We start from the raw sequence: 19,425 nt of genomic DNA, 5'->3' as shown, positions 1-19,425 counted from the left end.
TTTGCGCGCGTGCCAATCGGACCACCCCTCCCCTCGCCCTCCACCTCCCTCCTCCCATCCCTCCCTCCATCGTCAGGCAGCAACTTCCGGCTCTCGGCGCCTCACGCTCGGCCAGTCTCTCCACCGGCAGCATCGGCGGCGTGTCTACGCGGGCTGATGTGAACTTTGCAGCGCCGCCACCCACCAGCCACCAGCGAACACCACCCGACCCAAATGCTTCTACCCGACGTGTAAAAACGAGAGCGAGGAGGAGGAGGAGCGGTGGAGCCGAGGCGATGCATCTGCACACGCACGGTTGCTGAGGAAAAAGGGGGGGGCGACTGTCAAGCGCACGTTTGGCCATCAAGGCATTACAAGGAAACACCTGCCCCGGCGGGAAGAAGAAAGACGCGAGGGGGGTAAAAAGCGACAAGGTGAGGGGGTTGGGAGGACTCCATCCTCGCACTCGGGAAGGCAAGAGAGATGCAGCCCGCCAGCAGGCTCCTCACGCTGGTCCTCCTCATCGTCATGGGCACGGAACTCACACAAGTAAGCTCCTTTTTGCCTTTAAAACGCCATTTTGCATCCCGGCTTCCTGTCAAAAATGTCATCCGGCATTTTAATTGGCTCGGCAGAAATGAGCCAAGCGCATTTAACGAGATTACGCATGCAGCCTTCATACAGCGACTCGTCTACTTGAGGGGGGATAATCTTGTTATTGTTGTTTACTGCGTTCAAATGATGGACTGCATTCCTGCCCGGAGGTGTTGTGAGCATGCTCAGTGAGTCCATTAACACTTGAACAATATTAGCGCAGGATAATAATTTAAAAAAAAAATGTTTCAAAGCTGACTTCCTGTGATGTGGTGAAAGGTAAACATCATCATCATCAAGGCGAGCAAAAATATGTGTGCATATGCCTGAGGAGACTAGTTGCAATATGGGATAAGTTTGCGATATTTTGGGAAAGTGAACAGCAATTCTGGTATTTTTTTAGTGAGTTGTGATAAGCAATTGGGAGAAACATAATAGTTCATAACTGTAAAAAAACAAACAAAAAAACGAATCGGCGAGATTCGGGCGAAGTTGATATCAATGCAGTGGTCGTGTTGTAATTGTATCGCAAATTGCGATATTTTGCTGAAGTTGATATCAATATCGGTATTTGTACTGTAATACTTTGGTAAAGTTTCTCCCAAAAAATAAGAAAGAAATTTCAAATGATTTTTTGTCGCTATTTTAGCAATGTTGATATCAAGATACAAGGATTACTACACTGGTTTCACGTTAAAATATTGCATAGTTGCAGAGTAAGTCGCCTCCTGGTATTTGCGATATTCTAAGTCGATAAAGATTCAGCGGTTATGAGAGAATCACAGCAAGATTTCTTTCAAAATACCGCATAATTGACATGAATCGTGGCAATATTTTGACAAAATTGAAATTTCAGTTTCAGAGAACTGCCAAGTCATTGCAAAACATGGATTTTGTCAGAACAGCAGCTGGTTTGATTTTAAAAATATTATTATATGCAATATTATCACATTACAAGTTATTCCTCCAGTTTCCTAAATCCAACATCGTTATGCAACGACACTGTGACCAGCTCGGTATCGCATCGTCATGGTTGGTTTTCTTCAAATTTATCGCATTATTGCTATATTATCTTTGATACTGTATTATCGCAATATTTTGTGAGGTTTTGAGGAGATCAGCCAATGAGAATTGAACAATAATTCACAATTACGGATTATGTGGCTAAGAATATGAAACTGATGAAAAATCCCATAACCGATTATGAGCCATTCTAAACATGAAACATTTTCATGACTTGGGACTGTCGTGGTGCAAGAAGCTGAATAGCTAGCAATGGGAATTTAACGCAAAATTGTTCGATATAATATCGGAAGAGTAATTACGTCAGACTAATAGCCGCGAGTCTCCAGGTTGTAAAAATCGGAAAATGCATTTTCCTCCCCCCAAGCGATGGTGAACGCAGCTATCGTTCCACCACGTAACAAAACCTTCCGAGACACTTGTTGCCCCGCGAGGCAAATTCCCAGATGAGTTCGGATCGGGGGCTGTTTTTTTTAATCGCACTTGAACCCGTTGCTCAAATGAAACGCAAGTTAAAATGTTTCTTTTGGTTCTCAATTGCTTCTTCACACAGCCACGCGGATCGCTTCCGTCTTTTTTGCGCAAGAGTCTCACTCTCTACCTTATTATAAGATTATCTATTTAATTGAGAGAAATGACACCTTTAAAAACACAGAATAAGAAAAAAAACATCATTTTTAGCGTGTAATATCTGTGCGTGGCGAGCAACATCAAGAATAGATCAGCGTGAGGTCAATGTCCTCGAATAAGTAGAAAAAAATACAAATAAAATCCCGAACACGTTGACACAAAGCACGAGATTGCGTTATTAAAGGCTCTGTTTGTTTTTCTCTTTTTAATGACACAACAGTGAACTCCCGATAGTTACAAGGAAAACATCGCGACAGATCAATACATCCAAAAAAAAAAAAGGCTCTCACACAAAAGGGAAGATAATCTCCCGCCACGACAAGCGCCTTCTAACTGAGCCGCAATAAAAGCTCGATTAAAAAAAAAAAAAAAAGGTGCGTTGGCGTGGTTATAGTGCTGTTAAACTGGCTGGTTATGAAAGCATTGAAATGATAATGGATGTTGATAAAACACACAATCCATGTGGTGTAAAATATGCGGTTCATTGTTGTCTTGAACAAGAGAGCACAAGGATGAACGTGCTCGCGTTTGAAATATTCCCTCCAGATCAGATTGGATTCAATGTTTTTTTTAAAAAAAAAAAAAACGTTTGACATAAAGGTCATTAGAGATTTTTAAATTGCGGTCGATGTTAACGGATATCAGTATACAATTTCAAATTTTTATATTTTCAAAAAGCGTACATTAGGTTTGTCGTATGAATATTTTCTCCCGCGCCAATTTGGGATTGTGCATGATCAACTTCAGTCTGGATGACAACATCATGAAAACGAAGCTCATCGCTAATCCAATTAGCTTGGAAAAAATTTACGTAAAAAAACGAATGCACACCAGACACCGCAAGCCAATAAACTATTTGTATTATATATATTTTTTGTTTTTTTCATTCCAAGTGCTGCATCGTGGTTGTGTTGTGCTTGCAAACGGTGAAATGGTTTAACAGCCTGCTCGCTGAGAAGATGCTGACACAATCGAATATCGGCGGCTATTCGCAGTGATGGGTGGATGCCATCAGGCAGTGGAGGGAGGGGGGGGTAGGAGGGGGGGGGGCGGGGTCAGTTAGATTTTGGCTGGGGTAAGTGTGCCTACATTTCACTTATGAAGTTTATTCGGGTCAGGGCTGAATGGAGTGTCAGCTGACTGACGGTAATCGATGGGAGGGAGTGTTGCCACGGGAACGCACTCCATCAACGTTGCAGAATGGAATCATAAAAAAAAAATAGAAGTGCAAAAGTGGACTATTTTTAGCGGACTGATCGCTCGTCAATGATAGAGATAGATTTTGGTGTTCAAATATATGAACGTTTTAGTCCTCGGAAGACTTAAATTGTTTTTCAATGTTTATTAAAAAAAAAACAAAAAAAAACTGCTAAGCTCCTTAGAGACTCGAACTTCAATGAAGACTAACAAAGACCAAAAGAAAAAAGGTTTGACTCGAAATTTCAGTATCTGTTGCCAAAAACAAGATTGTCTGGTTCACTGAAGGCAATTTTGTTTTCCAGAACATCAAGGCTCGGTTCGCCGAAGACTACATTGAAGAGTAAATTATTCACAAAACTGCAATTTCTACAAAATAAAATTGTGCGTTAGGTTCAATAAAGATAAATTGTTTATTAAAACACATACGCAAAATTTGTCCGTATTGAATGTTTAGAAAAACATTGCCGACCAAATTTTTTGTTTGTTTTATCGCAGGCTAAATTCTGACCAAAATTTGTCAATTCACTTCATTGAAGACGGAACCGTTCATAAAAAAAAAACGCATACGTTGGACAAAAAAGAATCCATACGTTTGGTTCATCATCGAAAACTAAATATTCCACAAAAACAAATTTTCGGACTATGAGAGCGACAAATGAATGTTTTTCTGAGCATTTTTATCTTTGACGCACCTGCTGTATGTCGGTGTTAATTAAATTTATCAATATGATCGGAATATGTCCTTGACTTTATTTGTCTCAGCGATGTGAGGCAAATACAAATATAAAATGGATTTTTGACGTCTTTCGCCGTCAATGGCAGTCAACGACTTTATATATTTGATCATTTTCAATCGATAAACCGGAAACATGAAACAAGACGTGTTGAAAGGTGAATCTCGAGGTGTTTGTGCCGTGAGTGGTTGCTTTGTCGTAGCGCACTTGCAGGCCCGGAGCGTCAATGTGTGTTTGTGTGCGTGTGCGTACGTGTTAGCGTCGTCATGGCAACTGCTTCTCAGTGTAATGCACCACGGGCGATGATGTTACTTTTTTTAAAAAAAAAAATTCAAAAACGCAACTCGTGTCTTCGGAACTTTGAATGCTCATTTGTCAGACTTGGCGCATGAAAAATGGATTTGCCATTTGTGGCTTTGTATTTTAATGGCTTGTGCTCACAGCGCCGTAAGAAAGAGTTTTCTCCGGTCACATGTGGGGGGTTGACCTCTGCTGATGCACCACATCCAAACGCAAAGGTCACAGAAGCGGCGAGATGCGTCAAAGATGGTCTCCGTTCTAACCGGGAAAAGCAATTTACAGAAGCTTTGCAATGCGCCTTTTTCTGGGAGTCTCATTCATGATGCATCGCTGCCATTTTCACAGCCTTCGTCCACATGGCTGAACTTAAACACAAAAAGCTTTCGTGTATGATCCGGCGCAACATCCCCAAAAATGTTCCCATTACGTTTTCTCAAAATTGTCTTCCCGTGTAAATGAGTGTGAACAACTGACTGGAAACCAGTCTCGCCTAAAGTCAACTGGGACAGACTCCACCTCACTTGAAACCCAAGAGAGGAGAAGGACTGATGGACCAGCAGTCCTTGAATACCCGCAGTACCACATTTAGCATCCAGATGGCGCCAGAGTCAAATATATTAAAAGCCGAACCCTCATTAGGGGTTGAAAGGCCCCATCAGAGACGCTGCATGACAAGCTGGGAGTTTATTCAGAGGTGGACTGGCGGGAGGAGACAGTGTTGCCACAGCAACCAGCAGCATCCCCTCGCCGTTTTGGCGCATCAGATTAATCCCTCGTTGTCATCCCGGCTCAGGGGGTTCGAGCCGCGATGGACGGATCGCAGTACTATCGCATATTTTTCCATGAGCTTGGCTTACGTCATTGCGTCTGGAGGTAGATGCGTAGTAGCCCCCCCCCTTCCCCCGAACCCCCCCCCCCCGCTACGTCCGCCCCTCTTTGCTCTCATCCACTTGGAGAGAGCAGCCTCTAAATGACGGCAGACGGGAGGCGGGTTGTGGGCGTGAAGCAAATAGTAAAGAGGAGCATCAGACAGAGGGACCAGTGCGCGGGAGAAAGCCGAGCCACGCACAGGTTCCTGCGCCGATCTGATTTTCTCCACCCCGAAAAAAATTCTGCTGGATCAAGTTACGTCGGAAGAAGAAGATGTGCGAGAAAAGAGGAAGAGAGCCGCAGTGCCGGTGTGAAGCGGCGAGCCAGTCCGGGCTACGCGATGCCCGTCCAAAGCAAATCTTCCGTGGAGTCGTTGGGATGAAGACGGCGTGAGCGGAGGCGCACTTTCGCAAGGGCGGTGGGGGAAGGAAGATGTCGGTGCCGCTGCTCAAGATCGGCGTGGTGCTGAGCACCATGGCCATGATCACCAACTGGATGTCGCAGACTCTGCCCTCGCTGGTGGGGCTCAACACCACCAAGCTGACGGCGGCGCAGGGGGGCTACCTGGACCGGAGCACCGGCGTAAGTCTGCAACTATTTAGTTTGTCCTTTTACCACCTGTACGTAACGCTTTCTCTGACTTGAGACTTCTGTTGAGAGTCAGACAAAATCCAACCAACCAAATTATAAAGACTCTAGTCCGAGTCTTCGGTTGACTACCCCTAAGAAACTCTTCCAAGTCTGGCTCATCTGCATCTTCCAAGAACGGAAGCGTGCACGGCAAAACCGAAGCACTTCACCCCAGTGGGACGCATCTGGATCGTTCGCCGACTGATGAGCGAATGAGGGTTGAAACCAATCAAGTATGAAAAGACCAGAGGTCTCGCTTGGGGGTTTACCACCTGCAAGCAACTCTCCACGGTGGGGTTCAGCTGCATCTATCGCCAACTGATTGAATCCTTCGCAAAAAAAACAACCCAATAGAATATACTCCGTCATGGACAGTAACCCCAGAGGTTAAACCAATCAAATAAGAGAGTTGAACCGAAGGGCAGTCAACGGTTCCGCTTGTAGCTTATGTGTCTTAGATTCTCATGCAGGACGAAAAAGGATGACACAATCGTCGTTGAATCAATCAGTTGGTCCAACGATTTATTTTCCAAAACCCCCAAAAACCCGTTTCTCGTTTTTCCTTAAGGGGGATCTTCTTTTTTTGGCAGTGCAGCAGAGAGCAGCAGAAACCTTTTTCCAATTTGTTCGCAGCTTCCTCCCACTGATGGAATCAGTAGGTGCACGCGGGATTTGCGGGATGATTAATGCTTTTTCCACTTGCTCGGTTCTGCCAGTCGATCAGATAAAAATTTGCTGCGGCGAATGAATGATTCCAGACCGCTCCGAAACGATTGATTTTGTTCGCCGGATCCGCCGAGATTTATTTGTTACGGGGGGATGAGAGCGATTGGGATCGTGGCCTTCTTCCTTTTCCTCCCATCTGTCGACCAACTTACCCGCTTGGTCGAGCAACTCTGAAATCCAGAAGACGGAAACGTGAGGCAGGTCTGAACCGATGCTGACAGGACACAAACCATTTTGTTATTCGGGTTATTAACCCAGGCTACACTTAGCTCCTCCTTGACAAACGGACTTTTGCGTCACTTCACCAATACTTCCTTGATACCGATGATTGCGTTCCTATTCAACCAGAGCTTTGGTGCCATCTTGTGAGCTTTTTTTAGCATCACCACTCAACCGTCGCTTTTTCCCGCTCTTCAGGTGCTGCCAGCAAACCCGGAGGAGTCGTGGCAGGTGTACAGTTCGGGCCAGGATGGCGAGGGTAGGTGCGTCTGCACCGTGGTCGCGCCCCAACAATCCATGTGCTCCAGGGACGCTCGTACCAAACAACTGAGGCAGCTCCTGGAGAAGGTAGCTCAAATCTTAAATTCACCGAATTAAGAAAACTAAACCAAAACAAAGCCAACGCATCACACAAGTTTGCTGGCAGGTCCAGAACATGACCCAGTCCATCCAGGTGCTGGACCAGAGAACCCAGAGGGAGCTCCAATATGTGGAGAAGATGGAGGTGCAGCTTCGAGGCCTGCAGACCAAGTTCAGGCAGGTGGAGGAGAACCACATGCAGAACATCGCCAAGCAATACAAGGTGAGCGAGTCCACGTCGTCATGCCCGTCTTGTCCAATCCCATTCATGCTCTACATTTTTGGGCAAAAGTTTGGGGTCACCCAGACAATTACAGGAAACCACAACATTGTATCTGGTGTCTAGACGGAATTCCGGCTGAATTAATGACTTTCAACAAATTAAAGTAGTGTTTATCGTTCCTCAAAGATCTAACATTTCTAAGCGACCCCACGCTTTTGAACAATGTTTCCATAGTAACGCCCAAAAGTATTTCCTAAACTTTGAGGAAATCTGAACATGCTAACGCATTAATATTGCACATTCTTAACCACCAGGGGGCGCCACATTTGAAAGAATGTTAACTTCCTTAGACAACAAACGAAAGAAAGACAACAACTTCACTTCCTGTTTCAATTACTTCTGCTGTCCGTTTAGGCAGCGACTCGGTTTAGCTGTGCATTAATGGCGCCCTCTACTGGTAAAGAAATTCGTAAAGTCCACAATGGCAACACACGTTCGAAGATTTAAGATTTAAGAGATTTATGACGCAACTACTATATTAATTTGGTAATAACGTTCACACATGGTGGTTGTAAAGTTAAAAAAAAAAAAAAACAAGCTCCAGCAACTTGGCAATTATTTGCCGTAAACAAAACAAAAATAGAAGAGGATTGGTGCTAGCATGTTGAGGTCCTTCCAGAAGAAGACATCTACTGTGTGAAGCCTGCCCCACCTGCATGCTTATTTAACACCAGCACTTTAACACCCTACCCATCAAATGCATGCCATTGCTGTTTTTCCTGTGCAAAATCAAATCTTGCGCGTTTTGTTTGTTGTGTGTCTGCTAGCCAGGTTAGCAAGCTGCTATCAACAGCCTGTCGTTTTTTGCTTGCAGGGCTAACTTTAAGACATGTAAAGGGAGAGAGAGAGAGAAAGAGAGAGAAACAGAAAGAGCCACAGGGAAGAAGAGGCAGGTCAAAATCCAGATCCCCCCCACCTTTCCCCTCCCCCCTTAACCCAAGTGAGAGCTTTTTTTTTTTTTTTTTGAGCAGTTTATTTAGCAACCATTAAGAGCCAGACCAGGCCCCGCCCACACCACTGATCTCCTGCATGTTACTTATTGATGTTTTTTTTTTTTGTTTTTTTTTTAATCCCCCTCTACTTTGATACCCAAATGTAATTGATTAATCTTCTCTAATTGTTGTTATTTCATTCTACTTGCTTTGGAGCTTTTGTCTATGCATATTTGGTTACTTGACAAAGCTACAAAAAAAAAAATCAATACATAAAAAAAAAAAAAAATCTAGACGTAAAATTCCAGTTGTGTGTGATTATGGAAAAAAAAAAAAAAGCATGTAACTCTTACTACAATGTTGCATTTTAAAAAGACGATGACCAATAAAGAGCTTTCCCAATTGTTGCTGGTGTGCAGAGGGCTTGCTTTTTTTATTCTTTTTGTTTGTTTTAAGCGGCTGGTCACCGCCGGGACGGAGCCTGGAGAGCAAAAAAAAAAAAAGTCTGGGTTTGTGCGCATGCACACACACACACGCGCACACGCACTCAAGTGCACGCTCACAACACACAAGGGGGTCTTGGTGGCAGGTTAGTGTTAGCGTAGCCAGGATAAGACAGATGATTTTTTTTCTTTGGCCGACGCCCGGGCGGGTGGTTGGGTTGGTTTTGCGACGCGCCTGACACTCAACCGAGCTTATTCTAATCCTTTCAGGCCATAAAGGCGAAAATGGAGGAACTTAGGCCGTTGATACCGGTGTTGGTGGAGTACAAGGCCGATGCCAAATTGGTATTGCAGTTTAAGGAGGAGGTCCAGAATCTGACGTCAGTGCTAAGCGGGCTGCAGGAGGAGATGGGGGCCTATGACTACGAGGAGCTCCACAGCCGAGTGTCAAATCTCGAGGAGAGGCTGCGAGCGTGCATGCAAAAATTGGGTAGGCCGCAGACGCTGACACGTGCATGCACACACCCGCAACCATTGCGGAGCGACCGGCACGCAGACAAGACGCTCAGGCACATTCACATCACGCCAAATAACATTGTAACAAACAGTCGAGGTTGCATTCCGGGTACGACAACGACTGAAGACCTCAAACGTATTTTTGGGGTGAATTGAGTCGCCCTTTAGTGATCAATTAATATGTCGATATTTTTGATTAATTGATGAATCTGATAAAAAAAAAATAATACGAATTAAAAATCTTATTTCTATCCCGTTAATCAAAAACAGGACATAATTTCAATCATGGTGTAGAAAATGTACAAAAATTATGATCATCCAGTTTCTGGCTTGATCCATAACATTTTAAAAAATGGTGATGACCAATCTCAAATTTCAGCAATTTTTTGAGAGCGACTTTTTTAGCCTCGGCTCCAAAAAAGCCAATTTTTCTTTTTTTTTAATTCACCTACTGAGTGCTAGAAAAAAAAAAATTGCAAAATACTAACACAAGTCATATTTTCGTGCAATTGACACAACCAAACATTAAATTGCTCGTCTACGCCTCGTTCAGATTTTTTTTTCCTGGAACAGAAAAAGGGATGAGAACAGACAACAATTTGGCTCCTGTTCTACAGCTACCATCGTCACTTTGATGTGAAAGACGCTTGGCGATCCAAGTTCCTCTTGGACTGTTTCGTGCAAAGATGATAATTTATTGCCTTGAAACATGGATGCTAGCTGCCTTCATGTTCACAATGAAGTGCTTTGACGCCATCCAGCACAATGCTAACGTAGCATATTGCTATGATACGCGGTAACGTCCTCTTATCATTCGGTCGTTTTGGTAAGTGAGGCTCAACCAAAGCGTTGCTTACGCGCAATTACTGAGGAAATCATCAAACAAAACATGGAGGCGCTGCAGTGATGATAAATGCCTTGCCGACTCGCCAAGTCCTTTTGCTTTGCAGCCCGTCTTCAGCCAGCGTCTTCACACCTCTGTCGCAAGTCTCGGCGCTAATGGATGCACACCCACACTCGATTGAATAAGACAAGCAGCGACGCGGACGCGCCGCAAATCGCGGGTAGATTGTGTCCCCGTGCTCGTATTTATATGATTATTTTTGACACGGCGAGAGACACTCGCGATGAAATATTTTTTCCACAAACAATCTGAGCAAATTTGGACAAAAGTCCTGCTTTGGTATGTTTCATGCGCATCGATTGGTAGACTAGTGAATCGACTTGCAGTCGACTAATCGCTACTCGTGTGGTTTCGGCATCTCATCTTCCAGTCGGCTAATTTACAAGATGTAAGGGCATCGGATCGAACCGAAATGAATCGTGGATTCAAGTCACGTGACCAAAGTCGAGGATTTTAGAACTTGGCACTTGTTCAGATTTAGAACTTAAAGACTACTTGAACAACGTGACAAGTCTTGCCTGAATACATTTGAAAAGTTGCACCTTCACGGCTCAACGGCCAGTTTTTTGGAAGAAGGGCTGATTTTCTTTGTGAACCTGGCAACCCACCGGCAGACTCCGATGGATGCCGAGTGCAGCAAAGGAGCGCTGAAGAATATCACATTTCCATTCAGGGACGTTGGCTTAATAAGACAAATAATGACTCAACATGACACGTCTCGAGTGTCGGCAACGGGAAGTTTTGCTCGAAACATGAAGGTCAACACTCACTTATGGCTCGCGCATCCCGTATATGATGTGTTCCCACCTCTGGGCTGAAGCAAGCACAGTTGACGCTTGTAGCGCAGTTTGTGCACAAACACAAGACAAGAAGAGATAAAAGACGAGGTCACCCAGCGAGGGACGGCAGAATCGAGGCCCGCCGGTGCTTTCAAGTTGGCACGAAAGGCGCTGCAGCGTGCCTGTTGCTGAGATTTCACTCATGAAGGTCAATAAGCTGCATGAGCGTCAGCGGAACTGAGAAAGAGAGGAAAAGTGAAATAAAAGTTGAAAGCCGCACTGAAGGGGTACTCGCGATCGAAAAGTTTCGTGTTGAATGGCAAGTCATCCAACATTGTCGGGCTGTCAATATTGGATATTGTTAGACTCTTTTATTCGATCAATAACTCCATCGATTAATCCAATGATCGGATTATTGATTATTGGCCAATTTTTGCATTCTTTAGTGTTAAAAAAATAAAAGGACTTTCGTGTCTTTGAAGGACGCTTGCATAGAGCTAAAGTGGTCCTAAAATTGTTGCTTCAAACCAAAATGGCAGACTTCCTGCTCGCGGACATTTTTGCGGGTCTACTAATGATTGACATGTCGACCAAATATCATTCCCAAATGAAACAGGCTTTTTTTTTTATTTTGCTTTTGAAGGAGTCTGGAAATCGTCAAAATGGCTGCTCCAAAACAAAATGGCGGACTTTGTGTTTTTTTATTTTTTTTTTTATTTCCAGGGATAGCGTCTTGAGACTTATTAGCGGGTCTACTCATGATAGACGTGCCTACCAAACTTCTCCCAAAGTCAAACTGGCTTCAGGGCCTTTTTCTTCCATCAGTTTAGATTATTTCAGCAGTAACTGCAACAGGAGGAGAGTGGAAAAGTAGATTCTGTCCTTCAAGCTTTTTAGTGTACTGGAACAGTCCCGCGGTGCAAGCGAGGCGGGCAGGAAATGGGGGCGGGGCGCAATGACCATCGATCAAGGGGACGGGTCGGCTCGCCGGGCAATAATCAAATGGATAAATCAGCCGCCGTCACGTCCCAACAATGTGAGCGCTTGGGGCTAAACCTCAATGCTGACGAATGACGCAGGAAGTCCATACCGGTGCAGGCTCGCCATCATTCTTCGCCTCCCCCCAACACCTGAGAGATGGTGCGAGGTTATAAATTAACTATTAATGTTTGCTAAGGCTTGAAAAATTCTTCTATTAACAGCTTTGGGTAAATAAGCACTGTGAGACTAAACTGATGCTTTCCAACTAGTGAGGCCAAACGATTTTTGTCAAAATCTGCGCTATTGCAGTAGTAAAAATATAAATGCAGTAAATATTGGTATTAAAGCACTATTATGGCGCAACAGTTTCCCCCCCCCCCCCCCCCCCTATCAAACTGCGAGCCCATCCGCCGCTTGCCGTCTGACTTCCGTATATTCAGGCCAATGGGGGATTAGCGTCTAGATTTTACAGTTTGCCACGAGGCGCTGCTAAGGTGAATATTAGCACAAAGAGAGGACTGCGGCGGTGTGTGTGTGGCGATGGCGATCTCAGAGCGGGAAAGCAGAAGCCGTCCTAAGATGGATTCATAATTGGGGAAAATATATGAATTATTAAAGAGAGCATGGATGTACTACTTCATTCTAATCCTGTTGAGGATTATGTAAGAGACTCAAGCCCACAGCAGCAAATCACGAGCTACTCATATGAATGCATTTTGCTTTGAAATTAATCAATAGTCAAGATTAAATGCCAGGATCGGAACTTAAAAGCCAACTCCCAAAAAATTATTGGCAATAAAACCTTCTATGCGAGTTTAAACATGGCATTGTGATAAATATAAGTTAAGGAGCAAAATCCACCCGTTTTGAGCCATCTCAGGGGGCGGCCATTTTGTTGCTTCTGTCCACTGAAAATGACATCACAGTTGCTCAGGGCTCATGACCAATCACGGCTCATCGGTTGTCTGACGCTGAGCCATGATTGGTCGTTAGTTTGACATAATTGAACACAAAATCATCAGAATTCCTCGTGATCAATCGGTTGATTATTATTATTACACAGTCGTGAACACTCAAGATGCCAAAGTAAAAAAAAAAAATCTGGAGCACTTAACAGCGGGGGAGATTTTAGGAGGCTTAAAAGAGAGTCGAGGAGTTGTACAGTTAGCGGGTAATGACTGGAAATTTGTGCAAAAGAGGCTAATGGCGAGTGGAAACAGGCCATCGTGAATTACTCGTTAAATGAGCGCAGTGGAACGGCTCATTACGAATGACCTCATCCAAACCGCCTAATTGACATTTGCCCGGCCGAAATGGCGTACGAAGGAAAGGACGCTTAACGGCAAGCGTTTTATATCCCTTCGCTAATCCGTTCTCGTTAAAGTCGGACTGCTCTTGATGTCGGCGGGCGATCGGGGGGAGGAGGGGGGTATTGTCAAGTTCACGCGAAGAACTCAATCATCGGCAATTAAAACGAGCGCATCAACTCACAGCAGCTCCTGCGGCGTGAGCAGAATAACAACAATAATCTATTGACCATCACAAAGACGGAGCGAGAGGCCAGATGGACGCCCGCTCCCTTCATCCTTCAGGCAAACTCATTTGGATGTCAAGCAAATGAAATCCTCGCCGAATGAATTGGACGTTTAAGAGCGAGCGGCCCCCGAATGGCTTTTGGCTCCCGTCTTCTTACCTCTTGTCCTTTGCAGCATGCGGCAAACTGACGGGCATCAGCGACCCCATCACCATCAAGACGTCCGGGTCCAGGTTTGGCTCGTGGATGACGGATCCGCTGGCGCCTGAAGGAGACACACGGGTACGTACTTGGTCTGACATTTGGAAAGGCACGGTTTTGCTATTTTTGCAGGACTTTGGGTTCGAAATGAGTAAATCTCACTAATGTTGACTAAATCTCACAGGCGATGACAATCGTCGACGACGTAACTAAAACTAAAGTGGTGTTGATGAACTCATTAAAAGACGTCCAACAACTTAATTTGATCACAAAAGTTGAACATTTGCGCTTATGTTTTACAAGATGATCATTTTATTCGTTGACCTTGATCGGAACGGCCCCGAAATCGTCCGGATTATCTCGTGTGGTAAAAACACAATCGACAAGAACAAAGAAATGAATATGAGACAAATCCTCAACAGATCCATGCTCACACTTTTACTCTGCAATGAGAAAATGCAAATATCGGCCATAAATCTTAGTGGATTTACCCAGACGCAGCATAGCGGACAAGCAAAGGTGAGCGCGGCAAGTAAACACATTTTATTGGCGGCAAAACACCGGCACTTTATTGAGCCTGGCGACCAGCGACCCAACTTTCAATGTCACGTCGGGAGGATGAAACGCATCCGCAGCTATGTAAATTGCTTCCTGGAGGCTGCTTCAACTTGCAAATTGCTGACCTAATGTTATATTTAGCACACCGCCAAGGCAACCTGCAAGCGGATACATAATAAGCAGATCACATGGAAAGATCTGCGGTTCTATTCTCACGGGGGGGCAGGAAAATAAAGATGAAGATGCCCGTAATTGACGTTTGCGTGCCGCTCTCGTTTTATCCTGAGGTTTTGATTCTTTGCCTCCAAAGGAATCAATGTATCATTCGCCTTCTCCACGATTAATTGGAAATACAAATCATTTGTCTTGTGGTATTCTGGTACCTGTGAACTATGTCCAAGTGAGTTGCAAAGCTTCCTGGAGTGCTTTGGCATCAATTTATGGCATGTAGAAGCAATTATTAGCTTGAAAAAAAAAAACAAAAACCCAACGTAATAAGTCACTTAGAACTTTCCCGAGATGAATCACGTAAGTCAATCCCAGCGGGGTGACGGGTGGTGTAATAGCGACAGGTAAAAAGGAAGGACCATGTCGCAGGAAATGTTTGGCCTCCGGCACAGAATCGCAATGGTGGCACTGAGAGATTTTCAATTTTGTCATTTTTTTTTCTGGGTTCATTACGAAACAGTAAAACTCAGAATCTATCGCCTTGCTTCCACCAAGCACGTTCGGTTCGGTTATATCAAATATCGAGAGTCTGGTTCTCAAAGCTGAAGTCTTACCTTTTTTTTTCTTGTGACCAACATTGGGATATATGTCGGTTATTGTCTTTTTTTTTTTTTTTAACCAAACAATAAAATTCAGTTACGGTAAATGCATATAAGGTTGGTATCTTTACCGTCGTTTTCACCGAGCGAATACGGTCCAGTCCATTGCAGTCAATATTTTCGTTCGCCCCTATGCAGCCTGTTTTCGATGTTTCCCTTGGCTCCAACACACCTGATTCGAATGAGAGATCGTTAACGGGATTGTGCAAAGCCTGCTGATGAGCTGATCTGCAATGCGAGGAATGGACTTGGAGACCCCTGAATACAGCTAGTGGGGATTTGGAAATCATTATCAGATATCTAAATCTATCTAAATTACCAAAATGCGTTTCCGTCCCGGGTTTGGCGATTTGTCTTTTATCTGGTTGAATTTGTGTACGATGCAACGACGGACTGAGTCGTCGAAAACCTGCCGCTGCCAGTTGCAAACTGTTGACATCAATCTGTCTCTTTAAATTAGCTCTGACGAGAGCTCACGTTGCCGAAATCCCGTTGCGGTGCCAAGGAAAAGGTCAGCGGTGACATAGCCAATTTTGATGTTGCGCTATTTATTATTCAATCCGCTAGTCTCCATTTTACTGATCAATAAATTGATATTAGGAAGCGTGACGGAAGGAATGTCGATTTTCAGATGGTGCTAAGAGCAGTTCGTCTCCTGCAGTTCTAGTTAGGGAAGGGCATTCGATGCAATTTGCTTTATCGACAAGCTTAACGATCTCAGAATAAAGTCAGTGGTGCACTCCATTTTGGTTGAATTAGCCAATGGTAGCATTGGCAGTCTGGATACTGGAGGGAGTCTCAGAGAGTCCAGAAGTCTCCAATACCACGACAAGAAGTCTGAAGTACTTGACGATCATTCGCAAAAGTAAAGCTAAATTAAAAGGAAAATTAAAAACAAGACAACAGATCAGACTTAAAAACATGTCAAATGGGACACCCAAAAATCTGCTGGCTCAGATTACAGAACGATCTTGGAATGACCGAATCTTTGGTGACCCTAATTCCTTGATGTCCCTCTTTGCTGCGACTCGCAGGTCTGGTACATGGACGGTTACCACAACAACCGCTTTGTGCGGGAGTACAAGTCCCTACAAGACTTCATGACAACGGACAACTTCACCTCGCACCGACTCCCCCACCCGTGGTCCGGAACGGGCCAGGTGGTCTACAACGGCTCCATCTACTTCAACAAGTTCCAGAGCCACGTCATCATCAAGTTTGACTTCCGCACCTCCGCCATCAGCAAGTCCCGGCAGCTGGACTACGCCGGCTTCAACAACGCGTATCACTACGCCTGGGGCGGCCACTCCGACATCGACCTGATGGTGGACGAGGGGGGCCTGTGGGCCGTCTACGCTACCAACCAGAACGCTGGCAACATTGTGATCAGCAAGCTGAACCCCAACACGCTGCAGATCGTCAAGAGCTGGACCACCAATCACCCGAAAAGGAGCGCCGGTGAGTCCTTCATGATCTGTGGCACGCTCTACGTCACCAATGGCTACTCGGGAGGCACCAAGGTTTACTACGCCTACTCCACCAACTCCTCCACATACGAGTACATTGACATCGCCTTCCAGAACAAGTACTCGCACATCTCCATGCTGGACTACAACCCGCGGGACCGCGCGCTCTACGCTTGGAACAACGGGCACCAGGTGCTTTATAACGTCACGCTGTTCCACGTCATCCGCTCGGAGGAACTGTAATCGCGGTGAGACATTGGAAGAAAAAAAAATCTGCGAAGGACTGAATGTACACATGGAGACTTTGGAGAGGAAAAAATCTCACTGAAAATATCGAAAAACACAAAATGGAGAATTTTGTATGTTTAAAAAAAAAGGATTGTACTATGACTATACTAGTTAGGCGATAGTTGATGTTATTTTCTAGTTCCCATCCTTTTTGTCGGACGATTCGTTTGGAATGAAAACCATTGATTGTTTACTGCGTAGAAAATGATTGTAAAAGTAGACGACATCTATATAAATCTATATATGTATATCGGATTTCAAACAATACAAGACAACAGATGCCAAAAAATAAGAAAAAAAAAAGCCTTTTTTTTTATATCATGGTTATCAACTCACATTCATTCCAATGGCTGTGATTTTTCTGCAGTAATCCTGAGTCCGGAAATAAAAAAAATAAAAATAAAATTTCCCTTTTCCTGAGGACTTGACATGACATTGTGTCGTATCGTTTTCATCGAGTATCGTAGCAAATAAAGTCCATGGAGGACGACGACAATAACGACCGAAGGCCCCGACTGTTGCTGGGCTCTCGCGATTGAAGCTCATTTAACCTGTGTTGGTGACTACTTGTAGAAAAACGCTTTCTTTGCATGAGAGTTTTCTACTGCTACTGAATGTCTTTTGCTGTATGGTAGCTTACTATTTAAAAATTGAAAAAAAAAAATAAAATAAAATAATGATAATAACATGAGGGAGTTTCACTTTGGGAATTTTGATATCTTTAGCTGCTTCTTTGTACTTATTTATAGCTTTGTTTGATTTTTCATTTTTGTTCCAGTCTTTGTACGACCGTAACTGTCACCATCATCGCTTCCTGTTTGTTTTCAAGCGCATGGAAGGAATATAAAGAACAACAAACAAAAAAAAACATGACAGAAAGTATCCAAGGTTGTCACCCCATGCACCTGTGGTTGAAATTTCTTTCTTTACGTTCCATGTCACGTACGCGCTTGTGAAGGACAATACTGTTTTCAATGTAATCCCGCAGGACAAAAAAAAAGCCGTTCTTTCTTTTCCAGCTGTACTGGATGTGTTGTATCGGAGATGAGATAATTAATGATTTGTGTCAATAAAAAAAAAAAAAAAAGAGAATCACAATGTTTAGAGTGTTATCTTAAAAAAAAAAAAAAAAAATCACTTGCTATTCAAGTTCATGACGCGTCTTGTGAATGCTCATTGGAGTTTTTTTGTTTTTTTATTTCTTCTCCAGGGTGTTTAGAAGTGGGCTGAGGATTGAGCCTTGGGGTGTCCCCATGCTCACTGTCCTTGCACATAATGTCCCGGTTGCCTTTTTTTTTTTATTTCTTGTCTGTGAGGAAATCCAGCACACCTTTTGCAGAAGTGGCTGTCAGTCCGAGGGCAAGCAACTTCTCAGCCAGCCTGCTTGCAATAAAAAGCAGCGGGACAAACACTTATGTCCTTTTTCCGAGGCATGCGGGGTCATCGTCAATGAAGTGATTCTGACGATAAAAAAAAAAAAACTTGAAGTGTGCGGCAGAGACTGCCTTCTTTATGGGTGTCGCTATTTTCTCAAAGCACCAAATCATAACAGATAGTGGTTGTGTTTTAAGGAGATTCTTTTTTATGGGGGGAGTCGGACACTATGTTGGTGGATTTATTCTTAAATATGAAAAAAGTGCAAGAGAAATAGAAACAATAAAAAAAAAGAGAAAATTTACATTTTTTGAGAGCCTCTCTAAGGTTTTTAGTTTGACAACACACTGATGAGCCTTGTCGGAGAAAAATGTGAAAACTCCCACAAGTTAAAACAACCATATTCACTAAAAGGGTGAGCTGTATTTTTAATGACTATTTATTTGTTTCTGTCAGTCCAGTGAAACACGCCTCAAAATATCTGAATGTTGCTCCTCAAATTAAATTATTGATTTGCAAAGCTGAGCCCAAAAAAAAAAAAAAACAACAAAAAAAAACGATAATATTAAAACGATTTCCATTGCGGTGATGAAACGTTTTTGTTGTCCTAGCATGCTATCGCAAATGCACCCTGAGGGACGTCGCAAGCTTCGTTGAAGCTTTGGATTGATTGCGAACACTTTTATTTGAACCCCAATGCGATTCTCACCCTGTCAACTTTGATGTCCTTTTGTAAAACTGTCCTTTTTGTCGGCGTGCCGCTTTTTCTGGCTTTAGCCTTTTTTTTTTTTTTTTTGCTCGCTCCCCGCCAGCATCTTTTCCGTCCAGCCTGTCAATCTCTTGTCCCGTCCTCTGCTAAATAACCGCCGTCCCATTGTAACCCACCCCCCTCGTTCCTCTTCGTCCTGTGATGTTTCAATCAATGAATAAATGATTGCTTCTATTTTCACCTGGAGTGCTTGGCCAACACAAGCCGCTTTGCTCCCGCGGAATGCGCTACTGACGATTGGCGGAGACGTGTCAGCGGGACGATCTCCCCGACGCATGCGACCGAATGAGCTGTCAGTCAGTCGC

At 44.0% G+C, this 19,425-nt stretch overlaps 1 protein-coding gene across 2 annotated transcripts; it reads left to right on the top strand.

Annotated features, from left to right (window-relative positions):
* The first annotated feature begins 76 nt into the window (after positions 1–76).
* Positions 77–18,054, top strand: olfm1b (olfactomedin 1b). 2 transcript variants are annotated; one of them, XM_088280998.1, is made up of 6 exons: positions 77–528; positions 7,104–7,253; positions 7,333–7,488; positions 9,194–9,413; positions 13,813–13,919; positions 16,258–18,054. In XM_088280998.1, the coding sequence occupies exons 1-6, from the start codon at positions 463–465 to the stop codon at positions 16,930–16,932; spliced, it is 1,374 nt and encodes a 457-aa protein (XP_088137124.1). In that variant the 5' UTR covers positions 77–462; the 3' UTR covers positions 16,933–18,054. The 2 variants fall into 2 exon arrangements, with proteins under 2 accessions (XP_088137124.1, XP_088137123.1); XM_088280997.1 differs by lacking the exon at positions 77–528 and adding an exon at positions 5,455–5,912.
* Positions 18,055–19,425: the final 1,371 nt, after the last annotated feature.

This window comes from Idiotropiscis lumnitzeri, chromosome 18, assembly GCF_059441095.1.
Source record: "Idiotropiscis lumnitzeri isolate Australia: NSW breed Sydney's pygmy pipehorse chromosome 18, RoL_Ilum_1.0, whole genome shotgun sequence".
Classification (NCBI taxonomy): domain Eukaryota; kingdom Metazoa; phylum Chordata; class Actinopteri; order Syngnathiformes; family Syngnathidae; genus Idiotropiscis; species Idiotropiscis lumnitzeri.
The sequence above is the reverse complement of the archived record's forward strand: the minus strand, read 5'-3'. Positions and strand labels throughout refer to the sequence as shown.